The sequence below is a fragment of the Calonectris borealis genome, unplaced genomic scaffold (genome assembly GCF_964195595.1).
Source record: "Calonectris borealis unplaced genomic scaffold, bCalBor7.hap1.2 HAP1_SCAFFOLD_123, whole genome shotgun sequence".
NCBI classification, from domain to species: Eukaryota; Metazoa; Chordata; class Aves; order Procellariiformes; family Procellariidae; genus Calonectris; species Calonectris borealis.
The window spans coordinates 154,410-177,304 of NW_027441511.1; the positions used below are offsets into that span (position 1 = coordinate 154,410).

Consider the following 22,895-nt stretch of genomic DNA (forward strand, 5'->3'; position numbering starts at 1 on the left):
ACACAACTGGGCAAAACATAGCTGCTTATCAATTTTCCTAATATTTTAATAGATATTTCAGTTCAAGCCAATGAGTCAGAATAAAAACTGCAAACATTCCAGTAAAATTTGGTTGCAGTGTATTAGGGTTTCACTTTCACCCATGTTTTCTGTACTGTGCCTCCCTCTACAGCCCCACACACAAGTACTTGCAAAAAGTCCCTATCAACTTTCTGAAAACTCATCACGTATTGATTTAACATTTTGCGATATTGAGCCTGCGTCCATATAATGATACCCAACAGGCAAGACATGGAATTAACAGTAATAATAACAAAAAAAAACCCCAAACAAACAAAGACGACTCCCAAAACCCAGACTCACACACAAAAAACCCCAAAAACAAAACAAAGAAGGAAAAAAACCCAACCCCATACACCAAACCCTTAAACACATTTTATCTTCTATCCACATATCAAACTACCTCACCATACAGAGACAGATAATATTGGTGGAAGAGAGGTCAAGTGACCAAAGCCACAGAAGCCTGCAGCAGAATCAAGACCAGAAACCACATATTATGTATTACTAACAAACCAGAAGGGAACATCCTGCTTATTCTCAAAAATAACCCTGAAGACCTAATCAATCAAGACTCCCATATTCTTTTGAAATACTTATTTTAAATGTAAACAGAAGTGACTGATAACACAATAACACTGATACCTTAAATAGCTGGGTATGCCTAGTAAGATTGGGGATGTTTTTTCATTCATTTTTTATTTTAAATCTTTTTGTACTTACCTGACAGAACCTCAGTCCAGGACTTCAGAGTTCCATTTCCCTGCTACAGTTGATGACACCAGAACACTATAAAGAAAGCACGGAAGGAGGCTCCCTGAAGCAACTAAAACAGCGCTAATGATGTCATCAACATTCTGAGGTGGAAAGATCTTAATGACCATCTTAACTCCAGTTTGCAACATTTCTAATGAAGATGATTTATACAGTATCCATAAGACTAAGACTTCATAAATTTGTCTTCTTCTCCACCTCCACCCCCAAAAAAGCAATTACAATGGATTGTTCGTATGTGTAATCCCATTTTGGGTGTTCAGAGACCACACATTCCTTTTAACCTGTTCAAAACAGAAGTCATCGCTGTATTTTTGGGAAGAAGTGATGGCTAATCATTCTCCACAGAAACAGAATTCTAGAAGCAAAGAATCATAGAATCATAGAACAGCCCAGGTTGGAAGGGACCTCGAAAGACCATCTGGTCCACCCTTTCGAGGGAAAGGGAGCCTAGGTAAGATTATCTAGCACCCTATCCTACTGCATCTTGAAAACCTCCAGCAACAGGGACTCTATCACGTTCCTGAGGAGGTTGTTCCAGTGAATGATTGTTCTCACTATTTTGGGAAAAAAAAAAAAAAGAAAGAAAGAAAAAAATCTTTCTCATATTGAGATGAAACTTCACCCAGCGCAACTTGTACCCGTTGTCCCTTGTCTTCTCCATGTGGGTGCTTGTGAAGAGAGAGCCTCCGTTCTCTTTGTAGCTGTCCTCTAAGTTGGGGAGAAATCATTGCAATAAACCCACTACAGAGAACAGTTCTTTCCCTGGAAATTCTGTCATCTTTCTCAAGAATCAAAGGATCATATCGGAGAAAAAATTCCCGAGATGCCAAGAACCAACTCTTCCATGGGAATTAATCAGAATTAAAGGAGCTCAGCAACTCTCAGTATCTTACTCCTAAATTATTTCTCATTTAGATGTTTAATTGCCACACTCTTCCCTGATTTCTATTTGTAAACACCACCAGTATTTGTTTTTCCCCTTTATCTTAATGTTGTACCCATCACCAAAATTGGATTGAAACTGCTTATATGCAAACATACGCTTTAAAGTACAGATTTTCTTGTTTCTGAATGACTTAACTAAACCAAAATTAATTTTAAAATGCCAGGTCATACAAATAACCAGTAGACAATAAGTAAAATAAAACTAAATAAATTAAAAAAAAAAAAAAAAAAGAACAAGCACATGTGTTTTAAGATTTCCTCAATTCTCCGTATTCTCCATATAAGAGGTTTGTATTTACAATCTTTAAAGACTAAGCTATTTGAGCAAGAAATTAGGTAGCAGTATGTTTCACAACATATGCATCCAATCATTATTACAGAATATCATCCCAAAGCTAAATTGATATTAGGTCTCAAAACTTAGAAAATGGTTATTTGAAGTAGAGGGAACAAATGCAATAGAAGTATGTTATAAGCAGGATCAAATTGGAGGAGGTGGAAAAGAAACTTCCAGCTTCTTCAAACCTAGATGTTGTTCAGAAGACATCCTGTACATTTGTACTACAGCACCCGCTCAGCAACACAGGTTTTGGCTACCCTGCCAGCATGTGGTATTCTTCACTCTTTGGTTCATTAGGTTCAGATAATCAACTTGGAAAAAGAACAGATACATCCTTAAAGCTCCGCTATCAACCCACAAAGCACCCAGTTAAGGTATCGAAACGAGAAATAAACTGAATGAGCTTTTCATAGTATAGTTACCCTGTTTCTTGCAAAGCCTGATAAAACGAAAACTAATTTTGGCACTTCAGTCATTTTGAATTATCACAGTAGTGACTTCACAGTTATGACTATGCTCTAAAATTGACTGAAAAGAAACAAGTCTTCGTTTTTCCCCAAGGCCACAGGGCTATCTATAAAGCTCCTCAAATTCTGGTGTGGTTTCACTTGGTTTCTTTTTATTGTCCTCACCCCACACCCTCCTTTCAAACAGATTTTGGAACTTTATTCTGTCCCCTTCTAAAATACAGCTATTCATATCTGACCAAGACCTAAATAAGTTCACTGCTAAGGTACATTCTAAAGAGTGCTTACAGGTTTGGGGTTTTTTTAGCATTATTACTATTAATCATGAGGTTGTTCCTGGTGACTTCCACTGCTACCAGATAAACCTTTGAACAAAAAATACTTCTGCACATAAAGTTTTCTGTTTTACACAATGGAAGCATGAAGACTTTTATGCACAGTAGTGGTTGCTAAGAGTTCAGAAACTGGCAGCATCTGACATGAATTTTTTTCTGCTTCAGCTACATTTACACCTATTCTTGCTCTGCTCTTGCTGAATTTTTAAAAAAGTAAATGAGGAAACAATGAAAGTTCTGAAGCTGTTAGGTAGCAATGTGTGAAGTATAACCAAAACAACAGCAACAAAAAAAGAACTAATAATTAAGCCACCAAATAAGAGGTATTTCCTTTCCTTCCTTCCCACTGTAATCACAGCCACCTTATAAGACAAAGTCTGTGATCAACAGCATCCTCACCCCTTCTTAAAAACACCAGAACTTCCCTGATTCCTACATCTAGAAAACTCAGCTATTGAAAGTATTTTGATATATGTTGATGATGTAGAGAAATTAAAATTAAAAAAAATAAAAAAGGAAAAGAAAAAAAAGAGGTGAGATCAGGATTGAAAAGTATGTTCTAGGGACATACAAAATCCATAGCAATAAAGACACAAGGAAACAGCAACAGAGTTGTGCCTATCTGATACACAGCTTCAGCCTTCTTCCCCTGCCCTTTTTGAATGACGCCATGTATAGCGACTCACTGTTCCACAACTCTCTTGCATGCCTTTTATCAGGATTCAGCATTAACATTCTTTTAGAAGACAGGAATAATGTATGTGCAATAATGTATTTTAAAAACTTGAATACTAAAGAAAAAAAGTGGGTTTTTTTAATTCTTTCATGAAAATAGCACAAGATGAAATCCATCAGGAAAAGTGATGGGGAGTCTACAAACTACTGTGAAGCAGGCCAATTTGACACACAGTTTACAAGAATTACATTAGTTTACTAACATTCCAACATTAAATTAACCTTACAATCACAAGTACTGAAGGTCTGCATTTATGATACAGACCATTCCTGTGTTAATAATTCTGATATCAATTGTAGTAATGTGAAAATTTTGTTTAATATAATTGCTCATACAGCAAACTAACTATGTTAATCTCAGTTCACCCACGAAATATGATCCCCTTGTGGTTTATATCCCCCTTCCACCCCATACACTGAAAAACAACCGCCCCCCCATCTGAGCCATACCCATGTATAATACACAAAACATAACTGATACAAAAACTCACTTTCACTGGACAACATCTAAAATATGTAAATACCTGTTCCTGCAGGTCGTAGTCATAGCTATCATGCAGCAGAAGACTGAGGACATACCGAGTATAAATCATGGCATCAATGCCACACTTCTCTAGCTCTTGTCCCAGCCAGGTCTGCACTGGACCCAAAGCATGTAGCAGAGACATTTCAGAAACAGATACAGGGCCTGGATAAGAGCTTGAGGAGCTTTCAGATGGCAAACCATCCACAACAACTGTACAGATAGGGCGCATGAATCTAGGTGGTTGGCATCCTTATAACGTGAAGCATTTTCTGTAGTTGATATTCCGTCGATATCTGGAGGTGATTTTCACTCCAGTAAATAGGAGAGAGGCTTGACTTCTAGGACAATCATTTATATTTCCTGGCAGTTAGCCGTCTAGAGACGAACATCACTCTTCAGGCATGACCAGTGAATAAACTAAATCCTAATAGCAAACACATATGTAGATGTGTTTTTCTACCTTAATTTCACATTGAGGCCAGATGCAAGTCCCCAGCAGGACCTATAAAGAGGAAAAAATGATAAGTTGTGATAATATGTATCCATACATGAATAATATTAAACAGTGAAAAAAACACCCAATGTAGAAAGCAGTCATTTACATACTGCTTAATCCACATATATAGTACACCTACCCAATGTCATTTTGAAGAGTAACAGGAATTATTCCAAGTTTAAAGGTGACTTTCAGAGAAGGTACTTTTTAATGCAGGAAGAGAGACTCTTTCATCAAAGACTTCACAACTAATCCGTTGATTGAAATATATGTTTAACCTAGCTCTATGGGAAAGTTGAGATTTTATTACTTTCACTATCAGCTAAAAAAAACCACTTCGATTAAAAAAAAAAAAAAAATCTATGTTAGCTTGCATAAAGACTGACTGTATGTTCTGCATCACTAGAAGACAATATAATCCTACTGTTTTGCAGTGATTTCCATTTCCGGAATAAAGTGTCTTGTTTATAAAACACTGAATTTATGAAATTCATCTGGCCAGGAGGTTCATAAATCCTACCACTAAATAATTGCTATCTTCAGGCTTGGGTTTTTTCAGGTTTTTTTTTTTTCGATTCAATGTTTGCCTTGCTTCAGGACAGCAAAGCATTTTATCATCCAAAATCTGTCCTCATAAAAATATAAATATAAATCTCTGGAATAACTTAAAAAATTTGAGCGGAACATAATTTATCAGTGCCAGAATTAACATTTAACCCTCTTTACAGAAAGCATACACAGTCTTACCTGAGAGCTTACACTCTAAACCATATCCTAAAATAAGACAAACTATCCTAAGACTTACACCACCCACAATCCCAAATCAGTCTCAGTAAGTAAGGGGCAGAAGGTGCAAGCACCACACACATAGGCATTCTGCCCTCTAACCCAGAAGAAGCTGGGCCAGTCTGCCAATCAACCACATGCCAATCTGGCATTTGTGTAGGCCTTCTCTCTCCTCTCCAGCTTCTCAGCAAGAGAAAACAAAACTCAAATCCAAGCAGGAAATATGCCTTCACTGAATGGAAACAAAGACTAAAGGATCTAAGCAAAATCTACTGTTTTGTTTCAACCCCACTGCCAGATGACCAGCACACTCAAAACAGACATCACCTAATATAACTATCTAAACCATATACTGTGTACAGAGTTTCGTGTGGGCAGCATGTGTTTTGTGGCCAAACAAAATTGAAACGTGACCTTACAGCTGACACCTATGTTCACACAACAGAAGACTGTAGATTTTCGGAGCTTTCTTTGCATCACCTGGGTACAACTGTCTATTCCAGATCTTTACTGAGTCAATTGTAACATCATCAAAAAGAAACCCATTATAATCAGTTGCTACAGAGTTGACAAAACCCTACACTATGCTAAAGCCACCTTACTTCTCTCATGGCAATGTCCATTTTGAGAAAGCAGGTAACGCAAGAGTATGCAATCTTTGTCAGTAACATGTTTGTATTAGTCAGAATCTCAAAAGTAAGCACAAATAACAGCAGGTAGAAACATCCTGCAAAGGGCCTGGAGGTTACTGCTTCATCAGGTAGTTAGAGAACACAAAGTATGAGAAAAGTCTAATATTGCAACCAAGATACTCCAAATCGAGAGCCACAAGTCCAAACTCTTAAGCAGTCCATATTCTCTTAATTGTTGAAGAACAACATTCCACTCAAACATCTATTTCATCCTTCTCCTGTTGGTACTCCCCATCACAGCATGTGATGAACACTCTCCCTAACTCAATGCCACAATCCCAGTCAGCCCCCCAAACCCCATGTTTCAAAGATCTGGAAAAACTGACACTTTTGATTTGTCTTTTTTGAGACACGGAGCAGCACTACCTGAATGTTCAGGAAATCAACAACTTTTTGACAGAGTTGACAGAAAGTTCCACTGGAAAGGGGAATTATGAAAGGGTGGACGGGGAGGAAAATCAGGAAAAAAAAAAGCGAGAAAGTGACCAAACGAGAAATTCATTTATTCTAATTCAGCAGGTCTCCCATCTTTTCTTGTATAAAGTGTACAGAGAATGGAGAGGGACAGCAAACACACGTTCCAAGTAGCCTTTGGTTTGCAAAGATACTATCAAAAACAGTCAAGAGAGGTGGGATGGAGAAGGTTTGGTTAAGGTGATCACATTTTTCATTGAAGGTTTTGATTATCCAGTATAGCAAAGCAATGGGCTTCTGGAAATTGAGTTACTTCAATCAAAAGCGACTGCATCAGTGGACAATGGAAGAGCTATAGATGTCACCTACCTGGACTTCTGTAAGGCCTTTGACACGGTCCCACACAACATCCTTGCTGCTAAATTGGAGAGAGATGGATTTGATGGATGGACTATTAGATGGATAAGGAATTGGCTGGATGGCCGTGTCCAAAGAGTTACAGTCAATGGCTCAATGTCCAAGTGGAAACCAGTAATGAGCGGTGTCCCTCTAAGGTCCATACTGGGACCAATACTACTTACTATCTTCATCAATGACGTAGATAGTGGGCTTGAGTGCACCCTCAGCAAGTTCGCAGGTGACACCAAGCTGAGTGGTGTAATTGATTTGCTTGAGGGAAAGGATGCCATCCAGAGGGATCTTGACAGGCTTGAGCAGTGGGCCCATGCGAACCTCATGAGGTTCAACAAGGCCAAGTGCAAGGTCCTGCACCTGGGTCGGGGCAATCCCCAGTATCAATTCAGATTGGGGGATGAAAGGATTGAGAGCAGCCTGGCGGAGAAGGACTTGGGGATACTGGTAGATGAAAAATTGGACATGAGCCAGAGCTTGCAGCCCAGAAAGCCAATCACATCCTGGGCTGCATCAAAAGAAGCATGGCCAGCAGGTCAAAGGAGGAGATTCTCCCCCTCTACTCCGTTCTCCGTAAGATCCTAGCCAGAGTAGTGTATCCAGCTCTGGGGTCCACAGTACAAGAAAGACATGGATCTGTTAGAGTGGATCTAGAGGAGGGCCATGAAAATCATCAGAGGGATGGAACACCTCTCCTATGAAGAAAGGCTGAGAGAGTTGGGGTTGTTCAGCCTGAAGAAGAGAAGGCTCTGGGGCTAGTTTATTGCAGCCTTTCAATACTTAAAGGGGACTTATAAGAAAGATGGGGAAGAGACTTTTTACAAGGGCCTGCAGTGACAGGACAAGGGGCAATGGTTTTAAACTGAAGGAGGGTAGGTTTAGATTGGACATAAGGAAGACATTTTTTACAATGAGGGTGGTGAGACACTGGAACAGCTTGTTCAGAGAAGTTGTGGATGACCTATTTGAAGAGTTCAAGGTCAGGCTGGACAGGGCTTTGAGCAACCTGATCTAGTGAAAGATATCCCTGCCCACAGTAGAGAGGGGGGGTTGGACTAGATGATCTTTAAAGGTTCCTTCCAACCCAAACCATTCTATGATTCTATGCTATAGCAAAGCAAAGGGCTTCTGGATACTGAATCACTTCAACAAAACTTACTTGCGTGGTTTGCGTGGTTTAGATCCTTAGCACCTAGTAAGCACTGAGTTTATGCTTCAGCTTTTCACTGAATGAGGTGATAATATGGCCTCTCATTTCTATCTTAACACTTATTTTCATGAGGCATTTGAGAAATTCAGTTCTTGAGATCTAGGCGGACAAAATCTGATTTACTCTGGCTGACCAGTTAAAGCATGTCTTGCTTTTTTTAGATGGGGAGGAATGGGGAGAGACAGCAAGAGAGAGACAGGTTATCACAGGAATTAAGAAATGAGACAACAACAACATTTCTACGATGCTCAAATATTATAGTCCAGCTTTTCCAAATATCATATTCAATTACCTATTTTAACATTATTTTAAGTTTCAAAATATACACATGACACATAAACTGGAAATCTGAACAAAATTCTGAAATAATATTTGAGTTCTCATTTTACAACTGTCTCAAGTACTTTGTTTTACAGAAAGTCTTAAACATATTTCCATTATGTTTTAGAATTAACAAAATTTCATGCAAACTGAGTATTTTCCCGTCTCAGTACTAGAGAGAGGTTTTCCATATCAAATTAATACAAGTCACTCAAAGAGCAAACATTTCTGCTAATAGATGTTAAGCTCGATTTTAGAGATAACATTTTCTGACAAATAAGTTACCATTCCTTTTTAATCTTTTTCACACTGTCTTGTTAAAAATAACTTTCCCTATCCTCACAATGACCATGGCTAATCTGAACAATGAGACTACAATACAGCCTAAGTAATTAGTGCAAGGCTAGTTATTTTAACTACCAAGTTGGAAAGAAATCTCCATTTCCAGCTATAAAATATGATGAGGGACATACCTTATAATGAGAATTACCAAATAAAAATTTACACATCTCTGTCAATAGTTTGTGAAAACTACTGATTACTTAGAAATCCTAAAGTCAAAAATATATGAAATTCTTTCAAACGAATTTCTACTTACTCCACTTCCTAGTCAAATTTTTCCTTTTAAGCAATCTTCAGTTTTTATAATACTAATCAATGACCTTAACAAGGTCACTGTTAGATAAGCTGTCAACAGCTTAACAACTATAGGCACAAGAGCCAATTTATGAAGTGTCTTGTAAAGGAATGAGAATACAATATAGTGTAAACACTCAGATTTTACAATTTAGACTACCTTAGAATGGATACTCTTTCTAGTGTGATAGTCACTAAACATTCTTTTGATCTAAAGCAGACAGCAGAAGACAATAACTGACTTCTAGTCTCCTGAAACCTAGTTATGGAGAAGCAACAACTGTAAATAATCTATAGCAAGAAATAGGAAGGAGGATCAAGGGTACGGAAACTGAAGCTGGAACACTCTAGGCCCGCTCCCTACAACAGCGTTGTTCTTCCACGGTAAATAATCTTTTTTGAAGACTAAATAATTCTAGTCTTCCCTGTAGGCGAAATTGAATATGAGTATTGTCATAAGAAATACATAAAATAGTTTGAAAAAAAAGAATTTAAGAAAATATATAAAGAGTGTCTTGGTAATACAATGAGAGTCACACAAACACCTTCTTGTGACAGTTGTGTCTACAGCAATACAGCATTATTGTGTAAAATTACACTAAGATTACCCAAGAGTGCAGTAAAAGAAAGGTGTAATTAAACCACTTTTCAATGAAGCTTGATACAAGCCCACCAAGAAAGTGCTAGCACATGTAACTGTTCTTATCAGACTACTAACAGAAAGAGTAGATTGGCTAAAAGCTCATGCCAGGCAAGACATTTCCACGTCTTCAACAGCTTTCATACAAAAAATGAAGTTCTTTTAAGGAGCTTAAAAGTAACGCCTTTTTTTCCAATTGTTTCTAATCTTGGAAAACAGCGACCAAAGCCAAACCACAAAACTCACTGAATTAATCTAAGGTAACCTCATCTATATTTTATCAGCACCAAGAGGCCTCTGAAAATTATGTATCCATGCAGCAAGGTTCTGAACAAATATTTTTTGTAAATGAAAAAAATAAGTAGAAAAAAATAAGTAGCTTTAACAAGCTTTCAAGCTTTCTTAAAGATATACCTACTATCACGTCTTAAAATAACAGAAAACATTGGAATAGGAGAGTAAAAACCACACCCCTTGCGAAACTGTCCTTACTGTCCTTTCAGGTAAACTAAAGGTCCACAGACTATTTCTTGGAGATCATAAAAAGGTAATTTAAAAAAGAAGCAAATTGTCTGCAAGCTTAAATTCGCTACACTGGGGTCTATAGTCTCAATGGAAAAAAAATTACAGGATCTACACATTGAAGGAAGTTGAAAACTAATATATTATTTATTTCTATAATCTGCAAGTCTCTCAAGCCTCAAAGTTACTCTACTACAGAGAAGTTGATTTCTTAGATAAAGATGCCACTTCTTTCCTTCCTTCCATTTGTGTTGCCAGTGCTTCATTCTGCCTACTGCTATATGTTAACAATTAGACCAAACACATTCTCACACAATAGTGAAGTTGTAACTGCTGTTTTATACAAAGTTTCCTCTATTATTCTATGAAATATGCCAGTACATTACATAGTTTACAATTAACAGCTCTCATTTGCAAAAGGTTTTTTCCCAGCTATGGTCTTTGACAATGTATGATAATTTTTCAATGCATGGAGGAAAAAAAAGATTATAGAATTCTTACTTTTTTTTTTTTTTTTTAATGTGGATACAAGTGTCCACACTTTTTAACCAGGACAAAGTTTTTTTTAAGTAGTATTTCTTCCCAGAATGGTTGTTTAAAAACACACAATCCTTCCTCTCCCTGACAACTACATATAGCAAAAATATGCAAATCCTAATTAGTATACATCAAAGCGAACATTTTATCAAGTTTGGTCAATAACATACTAAAATCACATATTCACTTCAGTAAATTTCAGTCCCTTCTGGAAGACTGATAATCAAAAGCATGGTCACATCATATGATGGTAACAGAAGTCCAGAATTTTCTTATATATTATGGAGGAATCAGCAATTTTACCATCATTTCCTTTGTTTCTTTCAGTGAAAAGTCTAAACAGATCCTTAGCATACAAACCAAACAGCCACACACTGGGGAGGGCACTGTCAAAGCCCACAAACAAAGCCTATTTAAAATCTAGTGAACAATGGAATCTGTGTCCTTAATAAATTTCACATGGCATTTAAAAGACATGTGAATTCAGAAGTAAAAGAAGTTGTTATTTTTTAATCACATTCCTCGATAATCTAAGGAATTTGGCTGTATAGTCTTCAGAGCAAGGACAGCTTTTTTATGTGTTCATGATGTTTGATGTTATTGTACAACAAACAGCAGAGCAGGGGCTTGATTCATGACCAAGGCACTGAAACACTATCATAAAACAAAAAAATTGATAATGCCTGTGCTATAAACAAACCTCTCCCTCCATCCCAGTTCAGACAATTTCTGCCACAAAGCTTCAGAAGCATTGCTGTGCCATGAGAAACACAGATTAAAACACCTGGCTAGAATCAAAGCAAGGAACACTAAAAGAGGTCGGAAGCATAAAAGCAGCTCTGTGAATTAACTTTTAGAAAAAAAAAACTGCCTTTTTTAAGGAGTATTATCAGAAAGTGCAAGAATGATACAATCTCATTTGTAATGGATATATGTTTGACGGTTGACTGATGTCTAACGAAGTTGGGCTGATGCTATGGTTCTAATGTAACTCAGTCAAGTCAGAGAACCCACAGAGGGGACAGAAACCTATCTGTGGGCATTACTGCAGGATTTTTTTTCTTGTAAATCTACAAGCTTATTTTCATAACACTTATCCAAATGAAAATCTGAAGCTGCTAATCCTGTATAAAAGCTTATGGAATTACTCAAAGGATTCAAGAGCTACCATATAAGCCTCATTTACTTAAGTTAGAGAAGAAAAAGAACAGAGGCATAAACAAGATGACACCAGAGGGGTCACAAGCATAGCTCTGTAGAATTCTGCACTGGGACCTGCATTGCCTAACGAATTCAAAAATGACCTGGAAGATGGGATGGGCGACAGAGTTAACAAGCTACCAAACAACAGCAAGCTATCAGGGATACTGAATATAAATTAACTGAAAAAATGCAGAAGGACCTTATGAAACTGGACTGGGCAATAAAAAGGCAAACAAAATTCAGCGTAGATAAACTTGAAATGAGACAGAGGAGGAATAACAACCTCATGCTATTAATACATAAAACAATGAGTTGTGAGCTGACTATTAATCCCAGGATCTATTTCCTAAGTAATATGTTAGATATTTCATGAAACTATAAGCTCAAACCCAGCAGTAGTCAAAAAAGCAAATCACAGAACAAAACTAAAGTCATCTTTGTGTCACTGAATTAATGTTTTGCACGCATATGGTATATAACATGCAACCCTGGTCCTGATATATCAAAGAAGACGTGCCTCTCCATGGATAGGGATTGACTGTTCAATGTATTTTCTTAATAGAAAGTACCAACAAGTTAGTAAAAGCTATGTACAAAACTTCACACAACGGGTACTAGGAATTCCTTGACAAAAGATACTGAGGACTCAAAAAAAAAAAAAAAAATCAGATGGGCTTCAAAGGAAATTGAACAAGAGAGATCCCTTGAGAATTTCCAACTAGACAAACCACATCAGACTCAGGAAATCCCCTAGACTGAAAATAGTGTGAGGCTGAGGGAGTATTCAGGAGAGGTATCGCATATACTCTCCCTGTTCTTTTTCGTCCCTAACAGCTCACTTACAGATGCTGTTGCAGACAAGTACTGGATTTGACAAAGCCTTTGTCTGAACCAGTACAGCTGTTCTCATAAAACATTCATGTTCATCGTAATAGAAGAACAACACTTCAAAAAACAGTAGCTGGAGGAGTTCAATTAGCTGATCCACTCACAGGGCTGCACATTATTAACATATATGAACTTTGTTACAAGATGTCAGAAATTCAATCCTGTCAGAGAGCAAAAACTGAGCTATGGGAAACAATTGTTAACGGACTGCAGAATTAGCAGGTGAGGCATCTGCACTAGGGGTTCAGCTGCATATCCAAGACCCCAAATTCTCAGTAATCTGAATATTCTCCACTTCCTCAAAACAAACATGTAATATATGCTGGAAAATGTACAATTTGCAAGTTAGAAAAAAAAGGCAAGAGCAAAAGAGGAAAAAGCATGGCCTAGCAGCAAAACAAACACTGTGAAGAACAGTCGCAGCATACTATGCCCACCACATATCAGAACTTGATCACTTTATAGAATTGTAAGAACATCTGAAAGTGGCTTCATAAACAGACTCTTTTGAAAGGATTGCTATTACAATATAGCAGTCTTGTAAGAAGCATCTCTACATAGCAGACACCTAGGAGGTAGTTCTTCACTACATGTAGTATGACTTAAAAATTTAATTAATAAGCCCTAATAGTTGGCAAGTTTTGCAGATCATGGTTCAATAGGTGTCTTGATAATTTGGTAAGTAAATTTTACCTTCAAGACAGAAGTATTCTTATTTCATAGCATCACTCAGGAAACTGTTCTAGGAGGTCAAGACTCAGTATTAAAGTTGTATTAAAAAGATCAAAAGCAAGCACCTCATTATGCAGCACATAGCCACCACTTCCATTTCAATAAACATAAGGTAGCCCAGAGCATTTCTCACAAAATAAAACCTGATAAATAAAACAATTTCTGGTACCACAGTTTGTTGTGCAGTTGTACCAGATAAGTGCTAAGTACAGCACATCTGTAACCTGTGCCCTCCCCCCAACCCAAAGCATTATGTCTCCAAAAATTTCAGTATTAATTTTAAGAGGGGCTTACAACTGTTAAAAACACCTTCAAACATTGATCAGATTTAATAAATTGAAACATATTTATAGAGTGTCTGAACCTAGAGGAGTGAAATACTGCTCCACTAATTTCAAATGCCCAGCTGTCATTAACAACAGCAACATTTATATTATTTTAGTACGAATTTGTCCAAACAAGGTTATCCAGTTACCAATACAGTCCTAATAATTCCATTCTATTCTTAAAAAACGATGAACATAAACTGGAAAAAAATTTTCTCATGGCAGTTTGTTTTATTGCTGTCCAGACTGGCTGTTGAACTAAATTTCAAGCTTGCTCAAAACGGATGTTTGAACTAAATTTTACTGCTCTGTTGAAATGAGACTACTATTTTTTTTTAATCCTATCTGAAAAAAGAAAAATGTACACATATCACATAACTTAGAAATACGGTAATTTTTTATAAGTTTAAAAATACAAATCAGCATCTAATGACAAGGAACTTAAGTAAATATTTTTCACATTAAAAATTAACTTAAAACAATGCTGCATATAACCGACAAAATTTGAAGTAACTACTACTATTGCCAACACAAGTACCAGTTTGTAAAAACCAGAAGTGATGTTTTTTATAGCAGCAGTAACTAACTTTCAAGAGAACAACACCAGCAGCAGCATCTTGACAAAGAAACCTGTGTGGCTGACGACTCAAGGGCTAGTGAGCGTAACACAAACTGCACCGCAACTCCATACTGCCACCAAGAGAGGATGTTCTACTGTTTCTCCCATCGTCCCTTCCTGGCGTTCTCACCCTTTTGTCCTTGTACTTAACCATCCACTGTGTAGTTGCAGCGACGAACTGGATCAGTTTGTTGTAGATGGAAAAAAATTCATTTTTGGTGTCAAGAAATACAAGTGATCAACTCACCCTGTTGCCACAAAATTTCTATATCTGGCACAAAAAAGGAAGTGGGGTTGCCCTTTTCAGCAGTGGCCCACTGTTAGATCCACTTAAGCACAACATTAGGAAGGCAGAGTTCAGAAAGCGCATTTTAGCTAATTCAGATGCAAGTCTTTCGGACCACAAAATGTGGAATCCAATCCAGGTACTTCAACAGATGTGATACTTCCAACATTTTTACAGAAATTCCCTACTGACCCATGCAACTGTACCCCGTACTTATATCATTCAGCAGATTCAGCCTCAAAACTGCAACAGTAGCCTAGAGATGACGATGAAATTACTGGTTGGTTCGAGTTTGGTAAGAGAGAGTCAAGTGTTGCACTGTAACTAGCCTAAAATATTATGGATCACCGAAGTGTGGAGAACCCAAGAGAAACAGTGAGTGCTAATGCAGAAGGCAGCATATGTACACCTCAAAAACGTAGACGTTGCCTCAGCTCATACTTTACAGTACTCCCCAACCATCAGTGTAATTTGAGTATCACCGACATCAGGTTTCAGACTGTTCTGTTACATTTCTTTTTACTATTGAAGTAACTGGTATGATTTAAGTTTTTCAATTTAAAATTGCAGATTTTATCAGCATACCAGAGCAAAGCCAGTCACAAATATCTCACACTCTCTCGTTTACCTCAAGTCTATTACACACAGGGATTGCCCGGATGGACTGCTACAGGGCCTGAGAGGTCCTGGGAAGAAATACCTGTCTAGCTGTAACTTCAAGGAGGAGACAGTCTTTTTTGTTCAGTCCCATGAGAATGTTCACAGGGACACTATTTATCAAAAGCTGTATCTTTTATTATGTACACAAGCAAGAAGCCTGCACATCATTGATTACCATCATCATACTTCAGTAACTCTTTCTCAGGTTTAAGGAAACATAAATGGAGCTAATAAAAACCAAAACCAAATATAAACAAGATCACAATGAATGCACACATTTTAAGCTGAGACGTTTATCTTCAGGACTTTCGGCATGTAAAATCTGTAAGCTTTCTACCACTTGTCTCTCACTATATTTACTGGCCTATCACCTAGAATATATGCGGGGCTTAACAATACAACAGAGGATGCAGTCAAGTAACAGAAAGATCAGATAAATGCTCTCGACTATTTTGATCACTCTCCTTCCTGCCCTCCTGATGTCTTCGATTTACCCAACTGTTAGGGCAGTTCAAAATACCTGTTACCAACAGCTATTTGCCTGTGTTTGAGCTCCCTTCCCAAGCAGAATGGTAATGGCTTGGAGGCCTGAGCGCCGAGTTACGTGTGCATCCATTAAAACAGACTTGCCTCCAGTTTCATAACATCTCAGTGCATAGACACAGACACCAGTGTGCCCCAAGAGGTGTTGCCAGCCTCCTCCGAGGCACAGGCAACCACCAGGAGGAATCATCCCCCAGGCCACCAGTGGGGCCACCCTGATAAAACATTCAGTGCTCTTCACATTAGCTGGAACACTACTGCAGCATCAAGTAGCCCAGTGGCCACTCTTTTAGAGCAACCATATAGGATTTATTTCAATTAATACACAATTTATTCTTCGGCATACATTACATCTTTAATTTCAGAGGGAAAAGAAGAATGAATTATGAATTCCAAAGATCCAATAACCACTGCCCATTTAAAGGCTATAGTATTTCTCCAGCTATTTATACTTCCAAAGTTAATAATCCAGCTGTATATAAACATCTAACTAGTTAATGACCACACTACACATTTTACTTTATTTTGTTAGCTTCTTTAATTTGTATGAAGGTCTTCTCTGAATGCTTACTATTGAAGTTTTCTATATTCGGTCTGCGACTCAAGGAGTTAATTGCTACCTTTTTGAAAAGCTGAAAATAGCCTCATGAAGGGTTTAAAACCAAATACAACTATTGCCTAACCATATAGTCTTTTCAACTGCTCTTTTCAATAAAAAAAAAGATGTTATAACAAGTTCAGTTGGAAGTCACATATAGACAACGTTTTCATTAATAACTGTCTAAAAATGTACAATATGCGTCAGCCACAAGAGGCTCAGTAATCGCAAAGAGTTCTGACAAGTTGAATTTGCAAGCTCTATGACTTGACCAGCAGAGAAGATATCAACTTTGCAGCAAAGAAAATATGGCAGACCTACAAAGGAAATTGTTTCAAATACTTTTCTCCTGCACTTCTACTACCTCTAACTTTTAATCCAAAATGTCAGTAAATTAAATTCTATATATTTATGATATTGAGATCAGAAGTAGGAGACCCTGCAATTTTGAACAAAGTAACAATTCACATGAAAGAATATATATTTTAGCACTTGAGTGCATTTCCATAGGCATTGTTTGATCAGCTTATGTTGTAAGACTGTCAGGAAAACAACATTTTCTTCTTCTTTTTCCATAAAAACAGTGGTGATATTTGTTGCCATATCATATCTCCACTTTTATGATTACGTACGTTGCTTAAAAATGCTATTGCTTATTTAAAAGAAAAAAAGTTTACAAACCGAACAGGTAGGACAGGCTAATATTGCTCTTAAAATAATAAATTTGCTGTTTGTTACTTCAAATGACTGCTGGAAATCTTATTTTACTAAAATGCAAAATATTTAACTATCACCACCAGAAAACCTCTTACAAAAATAGCAGGTCAGCATTATATTACTTCTCTTCAAGGAAGTTACTGTACTGTTAACCAAGGCATTTCTTTCACAACTCAGGAACAAAGTTACTAAAAACTGGAACTCTGAGGTTTCTCTCAAGCTGGTAAGATATCCTGTTCAGAGAAGCTGGTGAAAAAATTATCTATACAAATATGAAAATTAAACTAATATCTAGACTTACAGAAACATTTTAAAATTCTTGTATCACCGCACACAATTCAACATGACTTCCAGCAAAGCAGCTATAAAAACTTCAATAAAACAAGAATTCCTATAGGTAATTTTGTTTCACTGTTAAGTGCAATAGTCAAATAAGCAGCAGGGTGAACTTCTACCCCAGAAGACAAAACCAGGAGAATAGAAAGTCACTCAACAGCAACCTTTAGCTAATTAGTAACAGTCAATAGCTCAAAATCTTCAGCCAGCAGAATCAAAATATCATGAAACAGTAGAATTTTTTCCTTAAGTTTCATAAGTAAAGTTATCAATCAGACAAATCACTGGAAGCTGGCTCTGTTTCTTTCAAGATACTCCAGTGTCCTAAATTCAATGCAGTATTTTAATGTTGCACTCCCACTCAGCCACAGAGTCTTCAAATTTGTTTCAAGTTTGTAATAACAGATTACAGTGTCACAAGGATTTAGTGAGAATTAATTACTCATCCAATGGCAGCAATACGCATTACTGATTTCTTCATTAGTGATGCTTCAAGCAGCCTTTTTTCTTTAGGCTAATAAAACACTTTATTTTCTTAAAAAGCACAGATGACACATGCTAAATGACCAAAATAATTTCCTTAATCACTCTGTGTATGTTTTAGCACATTTTCCCACTTTACTGTGGAAGATTACCTCAATCTAAGTCCTGACTAAGCTAACACTACCTGGAACAACCTTGCAGAATGTATCTTGCAACTCAACTCTGCTGTTTGGATGTTAAAACTACACAATCTTATGAAAATTTGCTTCATTTTTTCTGGCCTTCAGCTACCCCTAGTCTCTTACTCTCTTATCTCTCTCCGTACTTTCTTCCACAGTCTAAATACGCAAAACCTCTTCCGCAGTGCAACTATGGTTCCCTTCAGAATTCTTCTATAACCAAGCTACTTCATCTAACCAAACCATAAAAACACCACCACCACCACCACCACCCCCAATTTAATAACATATAAAAAGCATAACAGCTCCTTCTTTCCATACAGCATCTCAAACACAGGCACATTAAGATGGAACAATGTGCTTGAATCCACTCAGCGACAGAGCTGATAGAAAACTGTAGGTCTCTTCTATCCTAGTCCAGCACTCTATCCAGCAGACCTTCTTCCTTATGTAAATGTAATAGTAACTAGAGGAAGATTTTTAGAAGTTACAAAAAGAACACAAAACTATTCAGATTTCATCCCCGTTAGAATTTATTTTTATTTATTAACGAGTTTTTTGCACAGAGTATAAATTTTCACATGCAATCCTTTCTTGTATAAGGCTTAGAAAATTACAGACAAAAGTAAAATTAGCATGGAAAATTAGCATATTTGAAACTTCCTCCTCAATACAGTAAAAAAGAGAAATTTAAACATTCCTCAAATGATATTAAAAATGAAAATTGTTATAACAAGCCTGAGCACAGACTATGCACAAACTTAGCAGGATATAATTCACTTATTACATACAATATCACAACAGTGAAAAATTAATTTAAATCCTTTATAATTGAAACTTCCACACTACTGCCTTAGAAATAAATCTCTTGGGAAGACAGATACCAAAGTAGATGTACAGAAGCTAAGTTACGAACAGAATCTAGATGATGCAGAAATAATCAATGAATACTTTTATGCAGGTAAATCCAAACACTTGCATGTTAAATTATAAAGAAAATAGCAGACTAAAAATTAAAAATATTCAGTAGCTTCCAATAAAGCTTGAGACTTCTAGTAAGAAATTTGTGAAAGAACAATCTTTGTACTGAATGTTCAAACCACTCAACACTTCCCCCCCACCCTCCCAACCAGCACCGTGGCCCAATAAAATACACATTCAATCCCTCACCATCCATTATAAATGCACCCACCAACTTTTGGAAAAAGCAGAACAAGATGCTTTTGAGTAAAAATATTATAACTAGCTCATTTAGATCTTTTTCTACTAAAACGCTCCTGCAGTCCTGCAGTCACCTGGTATTTCTGCCTAGAAAGATCTGGTAAATTATTTCCAAATTACGAAAAAACACACTTTTCCCTCCTATCAGCCAATTTTCTTTTTGTCTGTATACTGAAATCCAACTGAGCATTCAAATATTCATTTGAACATTTTTATTTTCTATCATGAAATTGATTGTACTCGGAAAAAATTCTTGGGGGGGGGGGGGGTGGGGGGATGGACACAACACAACAACTCATTTCTATAATTACATTTGCAAATTACCTAACCAGCCTGTCACTGTTCTTGGACTAAAATGAAGGATTCCAATCTCTGTTCCACAACACAGAAGAAACTATCCCAATAAACAGAGCATATTAAATAGGTTCTAGAAGATCATTTGTATTCCAAGCTCCACTAGCAGTGCAGATAACTAGAATAGTTCCTGCTACTTCTCTTAGCCTACAGGAATTCTAAGCCTTGCTGTCTTCATCACATTCTGCTTTACCAGACATTGGTACTCATCTTATTATAGCAATAGGTTATTACTTTTAGTTATTAGCTATTGGTTGTTATTACCATTATATAATTTTAGGGGCTTCACATTATCAGTCCATCAGTCAGGTATGAAACCTGTGCTATAAATGCATGTCTTAAGAAAAGAAAGAAGAAAAACAAGCTGCAATGGAGTAACAAGAAATAAGGGTCTTTTACTCTCACAAACTACAGAAAACCCCAGATCAAAAACAAAAAAAACAAAAAAAAAAAAGCTCAAATTTCTTATTTTGAACACATTAACATTTAGATGACTTTAAAGGAAATATTTAACAGGTACTAGTTTCAAACATCCATCATTACAAATTTTATATGCTTCTTTACGCAAAGCTTAAAGAAGGAGCAAACTGATAGATGATTTTGCTAGGATTCTAGCTAAGTAGATAGAAAGTCTATTCTGACTCTACAGCACTATACCTAAAAACCAAAAAAATTCCACAGAAAATTCACCCACGCTAAGTATAAAACCAACCTCTTGGCTTTCTTCATCCCCTCTATTCACCTGGAAACAAGATTCTCAAGAAGGACAAATAATGAAGTTATGAGCAGTATCTAGATCTTCCTCTGTCCCTATTCCTGCTCGAATGCACAGCAAGCGAGCAAGGAAAATGCTGACATCATTTTACCCCTATGGAATTTCTCTTACTTGGAAGAACAACGAATAGCAACAACAACAAAAGCAATGGGGAATGCAGGCTATGAAATCAGCATATTAAGATAACCAGAGAAGTTCGAGGTCTCCAATTTTTCCTCTTGGGTCACATATAAATCTGTTTGCCCCTTCCTTTCCTTACGATTCCCCTGCTGATGAGCAGAAAAGCTAGAGGGTCATGTATCCAATACAAATTTGCAGAATCTGTGGTCTCAAAGAATTACTCCCACAGTGCACAAAACAAATGAACTGATAAAGTTCTGTGTGGGAATATCTGCTAAGCAGAATATGGGGGGGATATAAACTGCTGATGCTTTCAACGGAGTCTACAAATCAGGATTTCCCCTATAATTCTTCGAAAATGAAGAACATTAGAAATATATAGTGTACTACGCATTTTATTCAAATTATCTACATCCCGTCTTATATCTCAATGATCAAAATAGAAGATTTTGATACCTATACAATATGCTTTATTGATTGGAAGGGAGGGGTTGTACAGTACCATTTTAGCATATCCATACTGACAAGAAACAGCAGATGGAGGATTAGTAGAAAATAAAATCTGTACAGTTACATGTCAAGTAACAATCAAGTTCCATGTCATTTACTTTTATAAGGCATATTTTGGTCTTAAACAATAAAGAAAAATGTCAATTTCAGACTCCCATGGATTGCGAGAAGCCCGCAATACTTGGGTTTTAAGCACTGCAGTGAAGTAGTTTGTTTTATACAATTATCTACTGAATCATCACGAGCTCACTTTTGACAGCTAAGAAACTAAATTTCATCTGCAATTCCCACCTCATCCCAGGAACACAGAAGTAATACACGACGTACCACAGAAGGGTAAAAACCTAAACACTTAAAAGGGTTTGCATGAGGAAAATCAACTACCAGTACCACAGTGTCCTCTGATCCCAGGCCTATAAACTACAACCCAAATTACTTATATACAGAAAACACTGGAATATAGGAATGTCTTTTCTTTGAAAGGACAAGCAAATCTACTATTTTCACCCTTCAGATCAGTATCAGGTACTGCAATGAGTAATTAAAACAAAGACAAAACAGAAAAAAGCACCGCACTTTCGCTTTTCTCAGAGTTTTATAACACGACTTAATACATGTATACTTTTAATCGAGAGGACACGAGGAGAAGATGGAAATGAGTTTGCTGGAATGAAGTGTCAGTTTGTGTCACTTCTGCATTCAGCTGTAACCTTCGCCAAACCTTGTCCCCCCCACCCCGCCCACTGCCTACGAGAGGCTGCGGTCCTGCCGGGCCCGCCCCGGCGGCGCCCAGCTCCGAGCGGCCATAGGATGCGGCTCCCATCAGTCTCCCATCAGCCCAGCTCCTCCTCCTGAAACAGCAGCAGCCCTAGCCTTTCTATCCGCCTTTTGCCTTCAATAGGCCCCTAAAGGACAATGCTGTTGCAAAGAAAAAAAAAATCAAAAAAAAAAGGGAGCGCGTCCCACCAGATCGGCCCCCAGGGTGGCCCTGTAAGGCCGCAGCTAAGCCGGCGGTGGCTTCCGTCCGCCCCAGCCCGAGGCATTCGGACCCGTCTCCCAGCGCCTCCTGACCGGTCAGCAGCCGCTGTCTGCGCTTTGTACAATTACGCACGGGATGAAAGGTCACGGCGTGAGCCATCCCCGCACACCAGGCACAACCGGCAGGGACCCGGGGGGTGCGGAAAGCCCTGTCCCTTCAACCTCACGGTCAGGCTGGGCAGGGAAGGGGCTGCCCGGCTCAGGCTCTCACTATCCTGACCCGAAGCGCCGCATCCTCCGGTTTCCCCGTCCACTGCGCCGGGTGACATCGGCGCAGCCCGGCACCCACGACGGGTGGGTGCTGGGTGCCGCCTTCCTCTCCCTCCTCCTCTCCTCCCGGGCGTGATCCGGCCCGAAGGCACGGGAGCCCCGGCTCCCGCTCCAGGCCGGCGCCTCCCTCCCGACCCCCGGCGCAAGCCGCTCACCGTGACGCTGGGACCCCGGGGCCGGGGGCCGG

The 22,895-nt window shown here is 38.0% G+C and overlaps 1 protein-coding gene across 8 annotated transcripts in view; it reads right to left on the bottom strand.

Moving 5' to 3' along the window:
• KIAA0232 (KIAA0232 ortholog) overlaps window positions 1–22,895 on the bottom strand; it is a 72,191-nt gene that overhangs the window by 48,477 nt on the left and 819 nt on the right. For 4 of the 8 annotated variants that reach the window (XM_075139164.1, XM_075139161.1, XM_075139162.1 and 1 more), the window contains exon 2: window positions 4,184–4,687. The exons of 1 other annotated variant lie outside the window; for it this stretch is intronic. In XM_075139164.1, coding sequence (XP_074995265.1) covers window positions 4,184–4,414 — 231 coding nt within the window. In that variant the 5' untranslated portion in view covers window positions 4,415–4,687. Of the gene's footprint in view, window positions 1–783; window positions 850–4,183; window positions 4,688–22,895 lie in introns of all 8 variants that reach the window. 3 more of the 8 variants (XM_075139166.1, XM_075139165.1, XM_075139167.1) reach the window with 3 other exon arrangements.